This window comes from Hoplias malabaricus, chromosome X2 (assembly GCF_029633855.1).
Source record: "Hoplias malabaricus isolate fHopMal1 chromosome X2, fHopMal1.hap1, whole genome shotgun sequence".
In the NCBI taxonomy this organism is placed as follows: Eukaryota; Metazoa; Chordata; class Actinopteri; order Characiformes; family Erythrinidae; genus Hoplias; species Hoplias malabaricus.
In genome coordinates this window covers 53,659,405-53,671,863 of record NC_089819.1, presented here as the reverse complement: position 1 = coordinate 53,671,863, position 12,459 = coordinate 53,659,405, and the positions used below count along the sequence as shown (strand labels likewise).

Here is a 12,459-nt window from a genome sequence, read left to right as displayed (position 1 = left end):
CACAGCTGTCCACAGGTGTGAGTGTGTGAGTGACTGGGTGAGTGTGTGAGTGACTGGGTGAGTGTGTGAGTGACTGCGTGAGTGTGTGAAACTGTCCACAGGTGTGAGTGGGTGAGTGACTGGGTGAGTGTGTGAAACTGTCCACAGGTGTGAGTGGGTGAGTGACTGGGTGAGTGTGTGAAACTGTCCACAGGTGTGAGTGGGTGAGTGACTGGGTGAGTGTGTGAGTGACTGGGTGAGTGTGTGAAACTGTCCACAGGTGTGAGTGGGTGAGTGTGTGAGTGACTGGGTGAGTGTGTTAAACTGTCCACAGGTGTGAGTGGGTGAGTGTGTGAGTGACTGGGTGAGTGTGTTAAACTGTCCACAGGTGTGAGTGTGTGAGTGACTGGGTGAGTGTATGAGTGACTGGGTGAGTGTGTCAGTGACTGGGTGAGTGTGTGAAACTGTCCACAGGTGCGTGTGTGAGTGACTGCGTGAGTGTGTGAGTGACTGGGTGAGTGTGTGATGCCCTGTGATGGACTGGTGATCTTTGCTGGACGTGTTCCAGCCGTGTGCCCACAGCGACTCTTATTAGAATGAAGCTGTTACAGAAGATGAATGAATGTATGAATGTCCAAATCCGTTCTGGTGACCACTGTTTGTCTCTTTTAGGTTTTTGGTCATTGTGTAAGAAGCGTAAATCCTCTCTGGCTTTGTTCATTTACTCATGTGTTTTTCTCTTCCCAAACCCAGAGCACTTTAGAGGCAGATGATGGTATGTCTCTGCAGTTTTACAGGACCAGTCTGTATAATTACAGGACTGCCAACCACAATTTTACTCAGATTTAGCACATTTGAACGAGATTTTAAAACATCTGCAGAGCGAGTTCAAACACTCACTTTCCTCTGTCAGGGATTGATTCACTGCTGCCAGGTTTACAGCTTAATGTACATGTGTTTCTTTCAACATAGTCATTGCACAAAACACAGCTGCTGCAGCATAAAGCTGAGAGGCTGCAGGTGCAGCGTTTTTGTACTGAACCACAGTGAGGAGGCATTTATTCCTGCTCTTCATTTATCAGTTCATAACCTCCAAGACCCCTCAGACTGCTTCTTCTGCTGGTGTCAGACCAGTTCCAGGGGCTCCGAGCCAAAATGGTAACTGCTGTTTTGTGTATACTGTGGGTTATAGTTTTCTCCCATTGTCGGGGTGGATTTCCTCCAGTGCTCCACTTTCTCCCACAGTCGGAAAACACACGTTAGGTGGTGGATTGGTCGTGTGACATTGTTCACAGCTGTGAGTGTGTGACATTGTCCACAGATTCCATGAATCCCACTCTGAAGCACAGACTCATCAGTCTATTACTGTAGCTTCAGTGCATGTGATTATTAATTTATCCGTGCCCTGTAAGTACTTCATTCTTTTCAGTGCACGAGTCCAGAGCCTGTACATATGTTGTATGCCCCCTGAAGAATGAAAACTACTTAAATTCCCAGTTTGCCTGGAAATGAACAGAAAGTAAAAAGTGTTCTGTGCCAAACACGGGATAAATTAAACATTTTCATCGAGATATTCCCGGCTTACAGAGAGAGAAATTATGTTATTGCTTGTTCCTGCTTCGTGTCACGTCTCTCTTTGGGTGAGTTGCTGTCCTCTTTGGCCTGGACACACATCCAGAGCTGCTGTAATTATAAGGTGTAATCCAGCGGCAGCGTCTCGGAGTGTGTTTTAAAAGCCGTGTTTGATTCCGCTGTGTCAGCACAGGGCTCCGCCCATGTGGCCCTTAAAACCTCGGCTCTTATTTTCTGTCCTTTCACTTAAATGACCCCTTGTAGGACAGGAAAGACATTTTGTGTCATTGTGTGATGATATCTGTTTAATCAAAGGAATAGTCATGGTTTGTCTCGTCAGCTGAGGCATCTACCTGAAGAGGTTTTTACAGCAGGTGGTCCTCACTCCTCATTTCTCATTAGCAGCTCATCAGGAGTGTATCTAAGTCTCAGGGTCCTAAGTTCCTAGGGTCTTATGTTCAGAGGTTCCTCTATTAAAAGGGTCCAATTTTCCCTTACGTTGTGAGGGTCCTACATTCCAAGGTCTTATATTTTATTATGTTGTTAACATGCCTTGACCCTCTTGTTGTGTTCAGGTTATGTTTAAAAAATTTTAAACCTTTAGACAATATTTTTGCGATTATATTATTTGACAGATTTCTTATGTTATTTAATTTGAGCGCAGCAGGTAGTGTCACAGTCACACAGCTCCAGGGTCCTGGAGGTTGTGGGTTCGAGTCCCGCTTCGGATAACTGTCTGTGAGGAGTGTGGTGTGTTTTCTCTGTGTCTGCGTGGGTTTCCTCCGGGTGACTGTCTGTGAGGAGTGTGGTGTGTTCTCTCTGTGTCTGCGTGGGTTTCCTCTGGGTGACTGTCTGTGAGAAGTGTGGTGTGTTTTCTCTGTGTCTGCGTGGGTTTCCTCCGGGTGACTGTCTGTGAGGAGTGTGGTGTGTTCTCCCTGTGTCTGCGTGGGTTTCCTCCGGGTGACTGTCTGTGAGGAGTGTGGTGTGTTCTCCCTTTGTCTGCGTGGGTTTCCTCCGGGTGACTGTCTGTGAGGAGTTGGTGTGTTCTCCCTGTGTCTGCGTGGGTTTCCTCCGGGTGACTGTCTGTGAGGAGTTGGTGTGTTCTCCCTGTGTCTGCGTGGGTTTCCTCCGGGTGACTATCTGTGAGGAGTGTGGTGTGTTCTCCCTGTGTCTGCGTGGGTTTCCTCCGGGTGACTGTCTGTGAGGAGTGTGGTGTGTTCTCCCTGTGTCTGCGTGGGTTTCCTCCGGGTGACTATCTGTGAGGAGTGTGGTGTGTTCTCCCTGTGTTTTCCGGACACACCGCCGCCCTGAACTGGATAAAGATTACAGACAATGAATGAATTAAATATTTTCAAATATTTAATTTTCTGAGTGAATCTTTTGGATTAAACGTGACACAGTGTAGCCGAAATTAATGGTGCATTAAATAAATATAGATCTGGGGATCATCTTTTTTATGTTCTACATTGAGCTGGAAAACATAAGACCCTAGGAACATCGGAATAAACCCAACATTTCACACAGGGAAACCAACTATGCCCTAGCTATTCTGATATCAGATCCTATGGGGAAATATATTTATTTAATTGCATTAATCAAAAACGTCAAAGAATTGGAAGTAGAAGACGTATTGAAGCCTGACTTGTCGCATGCTGCTAAACTACCCAGGCTTCATTGACTTATTAGGCGCAGCAGACTCTGTACATGAAGTTCCACTAAAGAAGCAAACTTCAGACACTGAACACGTTGTGGCTGATCAAGTATGTTTAAACTGAGCAGAAAATAGTGTGTATTGGTTTTTTGCTTCAACAGTCAGGGTCCATTTTAGCAAATCCCTTTCATTTCAGTGTAAATACATGAAGACAGACGCTGTATCCTCTGCGGTCTGGTCCGGGGTGGAACATTTTCATTCTCCTCTGGACTGGGTGCCTAAATTCAGCCACCTATTGCCGCTCAAAACCCCATCTCAGCAGTCTATACTTTTCCAAAGAACACAAGTTATACTTATGGATGTTCTAGAAAGAGAATCCCCTCCTGTGGAAAAGTCTGGAACATTCGTTCTCCCTTGGGGCTCTGTGGTGGGCTTCTGATCTAAAGAGGAAGGTCTGGGCCTGGCTGGTGGTGTTTGAGTTTACAGTATCATGTGCCGTCGGACTTTGGAGCGTCACGGGGGGAATTCATGTGGTTTTCTTTAAGCGTGTATTTCACAAGACATCAAATGAGGCAAAAAGTATTTTAAAATTCTGGTTGTTTTTAATGTGGCTTCAGTTACAAATATGCACAGGTGAAGAGGATTATTTATAATGCATAAGCGATTTGGGGAAAACATCTGTCCTGGATTAAGATTGCATTTCGTTTCTAGTCATAATCCAGGACAGAGGTTTTCCACAAAGGTTTTTAAGGTAAAAATACAGCTTCGTAATCATTATGATGCTTCACTCACCTGTAACAAAGAGAACAGAGCCTGTGTCATTGCTACTACAGGTTCAGCACTGCAGAAACTGCACTATGTAACATTTCTTGATTTCAGGACAGTGCTGTAAAAGTCATCATCATCATCATCACTTTTTCTGCTTAATCCATTTCAGGGGCGCATTAGTGCTGTACAAGTGAATTACAAAAACACAAAATCTTACCTAGTGTTGTGGTCCGAGTCTGGACCCAGACGCTGTCCGATCCGGACCTGGACCTGTAACTGATAAACTATTAAGAGCTGTTTGATTTTGAGTAGAGTCTTCTAGTCGTTACGGTTCAGGTTTAGCGCTCCAGGAAACTCACAGACCAATCACATGTGTTTCTGCATATCACATGTGAGGCTCCTCAGCCAATCAGATCTGTGCATTATGATGAGCGCTGTGACTCCAGTGAGTGACACACACAGACGGCGTTGTCCTGGGGCCAGTAAAAATAGCCCAAGGGACGTGATAAAAGCTCTTTTGGGACACTTTCAGGACGACGGTGTTGTGTGAGTTACAACCAGATACTTTAAAGATAAGGGAATGGGTTGAATTTCCCATAACACTGAACATCTTCTGTTCATGAAATAAGTCCCATTGGTCAGCATAAAGAGCCAATCAGATCATTGGTTATTTAAAGCAGTAAGTCAACTGCAACTACAAGTCACTTTATTTACATATGCTTTTTTTTAAAAAAAACTTTGTTTTATTTGTAAATTTTACTTGAAATGAATAAAAGGCCATTTTATATAGATTTTTTGTTATATGAATTTGAAATTTCGCTGTTAACTACATAACAAGTTGCTATAACTACAAGGCTGCTTCAGCATGCAGGACACGGCACTGATCATGTGCAGGTTATTCATTATGTTCAGGACGTTGGCTTGAGAAAATTTTCTCTAACTGGACCTTATCGAGTTTTAACTCATTACCCCTGCTTTAAGTGGTTACAGAAGGTGAATGAATGAATGAATGAATAATTGAGTGAGTGAGTGAGTGAGTGAGTGAGTGAATGGGTGAGTGAGTGAGTGAGTGAGTGAGTGAGTGAGTGAATGGGTGAGTGAGTGAGTGGGTGAGTGAGTGAGTGAGTGAGTGAATGGGTGAGTGAGTGAGTGAGTGAGTGAGTGAGTGAATGTGTGAGTGAGTGAGTGAGTGAATGGGTGAGTGAGTGAGTGAATGAGTGAGTGAGTGAGTGAATGGGTGAGTGAATGGGTGAGTGAGTGAGTGAATGGGTGAGTGGGTGAATGGGTGAGTGAGTGGGTGAGTGAGTGAGTGAATGGGTGAGTGAGTGAGTGAATGGGTGAGTGAGTGAGTGAGTGAGTGAGTGAGTGAGTGAGTGAGTGAGTGAGTGAATGGGTGAGTGAACGGGTGAGTGAGTGGGTGAGTGAGTGAGTGAGTGGGTGAGTGAGTGGGTGAGTGAGTGAGTGAGTGAGTGAATGGGTGAGTGAATGGGTGAGTGAGTGAATGGGTGAGTGAGTGAGTGAGTGAGTGAGTGAGTGAGTGAATGAGTGAGTGAGTGAGTGAATGGGTGAGTGAGTGAGTGAGTGAGTGAGTGAGTGAATGGGTGAGTGAATGGGTGAGTGAGTGAGTGAGTGAATGGGTGAGTGAGTGAGTGAGTGAATGAATGAATGAATGAATGAATGAATTAATATTTCTAGGCTGAGACTTCCATGCTTAACGTAATGCGACAGATTTCAAACCCAAAGTCTTCAGTCCTCTCCCACATTTCAGCCAATGAAATCGCCTCGTAGGTGTGCATGTGGCTAATTAGCACTTCTGTAAAAACCAGACCAGACCACCAACACACTCACTGCCTGTGAGGCTGCTTGGTCTGGAGCTATGCGTGGTGCAGTCAGGAGCCCTGTCTTGAAAGTCCTGTCTTGTTTTAGCGAGATCTCTTAATCCCAATCTGCTCCCACTGTAGAGCTGCTGCACATGAGCCCAAAGTCACATTTCTCAATGCTAGGTGTAGGCTTTAGGGCTATGAATGATCTCCAACTCTTTAGTGTTGGGCTGTGGAGCAGCGTGATGGAGCTCCATGCAGTTCTTTAGGGATGAGTTGGTGTTGGATGTGTGATCCAGAACTAATCCTCCAACATCAGGATCTGACTTCACCACGGTGCTCATAACTGCCATCAAATCTTTACAGCAATGTCCCAACAACTAGTGTGAAGTCTTCCCAGAAGTGTAGAAGCTATTACTGCAGCGAGGGAGGACCAAACACCCAGTTAACCCATTCTTTTCAGGAGAAATGCTGGATGAGCTTTTTTTCCATGCAGTGTACAGCAGCTCTGTTCAGACGAATGTGGTCATTATGATTTGTCCTTGTCCAGTTTAAGTTCAACAGCAGTTATTTTCCAATTTGTCAGGTCTTTGTTTTGTGACTCACAGGTTTGTGTGGTGTTAAATCTGTAGCTCCACTGAGCTTTCATTCCTCGTGTGGAACAGTGTGCCCAATCAGTGCCAACATCTTAGCATTAAATCATCACTTGCCCGTGATTATATTTAGCTTAAATACCCGTTAGCTGCTCGACTTCCCGACTCTTTTCACGACTCTGTGTCACTGGGTGCATGAGCCCTGTGGCTGCTTCTTTAGGAGAGGGATCATAATAGATCTTAAGACTTTATTTAAGGAGGATGGATGTGTCAGCAACATTACAGGGCGCTTTAAAGGAGCACCACGTTCAAATTGAAAACTGTTGACTCCTTATTTGCAGCTTCTCGTGCGTGCTCTCCCCTCGAATTTGGTTTGATTACGGCGCCACACGCTTAAATATAAAGCTTCCTAAATGGCTGTTGGCTTTTATGTACTGTTCTAGGAAGGACACACAGTTTTACTGATGCAAACCACCCAATGGCACCACTTACGGAGCACTGTTGTTAAATGGGAGTGAGTAAGTGAGTTCCATTGAAGTCTGTACATTTCTTTGGAGTTTATCCAAACTTCAAAAACATTCACAACTCTTATTTACTTGTTTTTGTTTTTTTTAACTGCTCCAAAGACTCCCCCTCAGACCCAAACACAGCGCCTCCAACAGGACAGAAATTCATGTACATCATTTCTGATTTATTTCACTCTGCTCATCATGAACATGCACACGCCGGGACTCCTCTATCAGTAGAGTTAGACCAGGGCTAAAAATGCTAATTGTGCCTGCCGATTTAAACACCTCTGCTGGGGTGTATTCTAGGGGACCTGTGGAAAGAGGCTACATCAAAACATCAGTAGAAAGGCATTGCTATAAAGAAACCTTGTCATGTGCCTTTATTTTAAAAGGAAGATTGTTCTAAATTCAGTCATTGAGATGTAAACGTCTCAGACATCACAGAGCATATACATAACCTTCCGTGAGCAGCCTTTAGAGACATTAATCTCCTCAGACGTCTGGTTCCCATCACCACCTCAACCACATAATATTTATTTCCCCACTGTAGGGAATACTGGGGAAACGAAGGACCAAAAAGTGGCGAGAACTAGAAAGAGAAAAAGAGAGACGTATATACAGGCATACATACAGACGTGCATACAGACTGACAGACAGACAGAAAGGGAGTGTCTGGTCTGCTGGAGAAGACACTGGGATCTCTGTGAGTGTGTTTGGTTCTCCACAAAACCACCAGAACCTCCTAGGCTTGTTTTGTCTGTGTGAGAGATACAGCTCCTATTCATTTACCAGGCACCATAGGGTGAAGCACACACAAACAACCCAGCGCACAGTAAACACAAACACCTCCCCCGACGGTCTGCAGACTCACAAACCCGTTTACTGAGGACAGACAGGGTCTGAAATGTCCACATGTTTGTGTCAGTTTGTTTTACGGTGTATGAAAATCTCTCCTCTCTCAGGAAACAGTGGGATTCCAAGATAGAGGACCCCAGCATGCGGTGAGTCCTGGTTAAACAAAGTGATTTTTAAAAATTACACTCCTTAAATACACACTCTCACTGCCATTGCTGTGTTTATAAACTCACTCTGTACCTTCACTGGGCCTCGCTCCCATGCTTCCATCCGCTCTCTCTCTCTTTCTGTCTCTCTCTCTCTAACTCCCCCCCTCTCTCTCTCTCTCTTTCTCTCTCTCTAACTCCCTCCATCTTTCTCTATCTGTCTCTCTGTCTCTCTCTCTCTCTCTCTCTCTCTCTCTCTCTTTGTCTGTCTGTCTCTCTCTCTCTCTCTCTCTCTCTCTCTCTCTCTCTCTCTTTCTCTCTAACTCTCTCTCTCTCTCTCTAACTCTCTGTCTCTCTAACTCTTTCTCTCTATCTCTCTAACTCTTTCTCTCTATCTCTCTCTTTCTCTCTCTAACTCCCTCTCTCTCTAACTCTCTCTCTCTCTCTCTCTCTCTCTCTCTCTCTCTCTAACTCCCTCTCTCTCTTTGTCTGTCTGTCTCTCTCTATATATATCTCTCTCTTTCTCTCTAACTCCCTCCCTCTCTCTCTCTCTCTCTCTCTCTCTCTCTCTCTCTCTCTCTCCCTTTCTCTCTCTTTGTCTGTCTGTCTCTCTCTCTCTCTCTCTCTCTCTCTCTCTCTTCCCCTCTCTCTCTCTCTCCCCTCCCTCTCTCTCTCCCCCTCCCTCTCTCTCTCCCCCCTCCCTCTCTCTCTCTCTCTCTCTCTCTCTCTCTCTCTCTCTCTCTTCCCCTCTCTCTCTCTCCCCCTCCCTCTCTCTCCCCCTCCCTCTCTCTCTAACTCTCTCTCTCTGACAATTTCTGTCTTTCTTTCTCACTTTCTCTCATTCTTTTTGTTCCTCTCTTCTCTGTCACCTACTTTCTCCCACCACCTGTCTCTCTTTTGTTCTCTTTCTGTCACTTTATCACTGCTTTATTACTGTTTCTATCTCTCTATCTCTTACTCCCTCTCTCTTTACTCACTCTCCTTTTCATTTCTCTCGTTCATTCCCTATCTTTGTGAATTCTGCTTTTTTCTTTTACTTTTCTCCCTTCATCTCATGAATAAATTTACAACAAATTCACAATGAACAAATTCAGTCCAGTATTAATTATTGTACAACTACTCTTTGTTTCTCTCTCTCTCTCTCTCTCTCAGGACTCTGGTCAGTAAGAAGGGATACTGGGTGGAGAGAGTACAGTGTTCAGGGACTGAGGTGTCTCTGGCTCACTGCCAGGCTCAGTTATCTATTCCACGAAATGAAGTGCCGTGTGATGGAGGGATAAACGCTGTCGTTCGCTGTGCCCTGGGACCACAGTTCACCAGACTCTCCTCCTCCGGACAGCCCCAAGCACCCACCTCCACACAGGTGAGCTCACCTGTTCACAGGGCCGTCATAACGCTTCAAATCAAATGGACAGTCATCCTCAAAGATGGATCTTACTTAGATACGGTTTAAATAATTAAGTACAGAGGGTTTACATCTCTTTGAGGTTTTTATTGCCTCTTACTTCACCTTCAGTGCATTAGTGAGTGAAGAAATCTATTTTTCAGTAACAGCCTCTGCTCTTCTTTTAATGCTCTACACTTGACATCAGTAGATAACCTTCATTTGATTGCATTCAGCCACAGGAGCATCAGGTGTTGATGTTAGATAATTAGTTCAGGATCACCAACACCTCTCAGAGACCATCCCATATATGTTGGATGGAGCTCCACCGCTCCAGACTGCATGAGCAGCTCATAATGACTGATGTGTGAGAACCTATGGTCGATGTGGTCCTCTGTGTCTGAGCAGGTGGTGCGTCTGAAGTCGGGCCCCAGGCTGGGAGAGGGCCGAGTGGAGGTGCTGAGTGAAGGGAAGTGGGGCACTGTCTGTGATCACCTCTGGGACATTACAGCGGCCAGTGTGGTGTGCAGGGAGCTCGGCTTTGGTTCTGCTAAAGAAGCTCTTAGGGGCGCACAAATGGGACAAGGTAGGACACTAGCTACTAGTGAGTGAGTGAGTGAGTGAGTGAGTGAGTGAGTGATTGGGTGAGTGTGAGTGAGTGAGTGAGTGATTGGGTGAGTGTGAGTGAGTGGGTGAGTGAGTAACTGGGTGAGTTTGTGAGTGACTGAGTGAGTAACTGGGTGAATTTGTGAGTGACTGGGTGAGTGTTTGAGTGAGTGACTGGGTGAGTAAGTGAGTGACTGTGAGTGACTGAGTGAGTAAGCGAGTGACTGGGTGAGAGTGTGTGTGTAAGTGACTGGGTGACTGTGTGAGTGACGTGGTGACTGTGGGAGTAACTGGGTGAGTGTGTGAGTGAGTGCGTGACTGTATGAGTGACTGTGTGAGTGACTGTGTGAGTGTGTGAGTGACTGTGCGAGTGACTGGGTGACTGGGTGAGTGACTCGGTGAGTGTGTGAGTGACTGGGTGAGTGTGTGTGTGAGTGACTTTGTGATTGTGTGAGTGACGGTGCAAGTGACTGTGTGAGTGACTAGGTGAGTGTGTGAGTGACTGGGTGAGTGTGTGAGTGACTAGGTGAGTGTATGAGTGACTGTGTGAGTGACTGTGTGAGTGACTGGGTGAGTGACTGTGTGAGTGACTGTGTGAGTGACTGGGTGACTGTGTGAGTGACTGTGTGAGTGACTGGGTGAGTGTGTGTGTGAGTGACTGGGTGAGTGTGTGAGTGACTGTGTGAGTGACTGTGTGAGTGACTGTGTGAGTGACTGGGTGAGTGTGTGTGTGAGTGACTGGGTGAGTGACTGTGTGAGTGTGTGTTTGAGTGACTGGGTGAGTGTGTGAGTGACTGTGTGAGTGACTGGGTGAGTGTGTGTGTGAGTGACTGGGTGAGTGTGTGAGTGACTGTGTGAGTGACTGGGTGAGTGTGTGTGTGAGTGACTGGGTGATTGTGTGAGTGACGGTGCAAGTGACTGTGCGAGTGACTGGGTGAGTGTGCGAGTGACTGGGTGAGTGTGTGAGTGACTGGGTGAGTGTGTGAGTGACTGTGTGAGTGACTGTGTGAGTGACTGTGTGAGTGACTGGGTGAGTGACTGGGTGAGTGTGTGTGTGAGTGACTGGGTGAGTGACTGTGTGAGTGACTGTGTGAGTGTGTGTTTGAGTGACTGGGTGAGTGTATGAGTGACTGTGTGAGTGACTGGGTGAGTGTGTGTGTGAGTGACTGGGTGAGTGTGTGAGTGACTGTGTGAGTGACTGGGTGAGTGTGTGTGTGAGTGACTGGGTGATTGTGTGAGTGACGGTGCAAGTGACTGTGCGAGTGACTGGGTGAGTGTGCGAGTGACTGGGTGAGTGTGTGAGTGACTGGGTGAGTGTGTGAGTGACTGGGTGAGTGTATGAGTGAGTGTGTGAGTGACTGGTTCCGTGTTCCCCGTGATTCCAGGTTGATTTCAGACCTACTGTGAGCCCCATTGTGATGAAGTGGTTACAGAAGGTGAAGGTGTTTTTCTGGATTTTGCAGTGTTGTGTTTGTAGATGTGAAGAGGTGTCTGTGCCATTTATTTTTCTTTTTCGTTACTGATCCAAAGCCTGAATGCTTTGCTGAAGAGGGAACTAACTGCTCATTCATATGTGATGCATGGTCCATTACCCCATCTCACAGCAGCACAGCTACCTCTCGGCATTTCACTCGTCCATAAAATGAAGAAGTGAACCTTCAGGGTTCAGTAAGAGCATCTTAGAGCAGCCTAAACAACACCTCAGCAGACAGCAACACTCCAAACAGTGTTGCCAAACAGACAGAGCTGACCGACTAAATGCCTGTTCAAAGCCAGTTGTTTATCGCATGGCCTCTGGAGTCCAGGAGGGAGACATTACCCATGACCGCGTGGGTCAGAACAATGCTAATGCCGAGCGATTTTCCAGCAAAAATGAGAATTAGGCATAAATTTATCTCCACTTTCTCATGTAATGGTTTTCCTCTCCGTGCTCAGAGCTAAAGGCTTCTACTCGTTGTGGAAAGTTTTACACTTTTACACTAGTTGCTGGAACATTGCTCTGAAGATCTGATTGCACTCAGCCATGGGAGCGTTTGTGGTGGATCACACACTTGTGTTCTGCTGTGTTGTATTATAAAGCAATTTGAGATTTGCTCAAGAGAAGTGCTCTGTAACTAAAGCTTTACTTACTCTCCCACTCCAAAGGACTCCAGCCCAGTGCTGGGGACCTTCTCAATAAATTAAATCACACCTCTAGCATGGGTTTTAAAGTTGAAATATGTATATTTTGTAACAACGGCAATTAATTAATTAATGGCTAAACGACAGCAGATGTTACTGGGGACATAATTCAACACGTTTTCTGGGTCTTGTTTAAATGTCTCTGACTTGCTTTGGTCAAAATACCACAAGGATCAAACCCCACAGCAGCATTCTCCCCCTGTGTAAACAGCCCTGTTCAAATTGGCCACTTTCAACGCCTGTTCCTTTAAATGATAATGAGCCGCTCGCTGTTCACCCCGACCCCGAGCGCACAGCAGTGAGGAGCGAGGAGCAGAAGCTCTGGTTTTTAGCTGTTTTAGCTCGGTTCTCTTTCTTCTCCATTCTAGTTTTCTCCGTTTTTATTCTGTGGTCTT

At 45.8% G+C, this 12,459-nt stretch overlaps 1 protein-coding gene across 1 annotated transcript in view; it reads left to right on the top strand.

Moving 5' to 3' along the window:
- LOC136676626 (lysyl oxidase homolog 4) overlaps positions 1-12,459 on the top strand; it is a 41,200-nt gene that overhangs the window by 13,378 nt on the left and 15,363 nt on the right. The window contains exons 6-8 of the mRNA XM_066653738.1: positions 7,855-7,893; positions 9,046-9,256; positions 9,686-9,863. Coding sequence (XP_066509835.1) covers positions 7,855-7,893; positions 9,046-9,256; positions 9,686-9,863 — 428 coding nt within the window. The remainder of the gene's footprint in view (positions 1-7,854; positions 7,894-9,045; positions 9,257-9,685; positions 9,864-12,459) is intronic.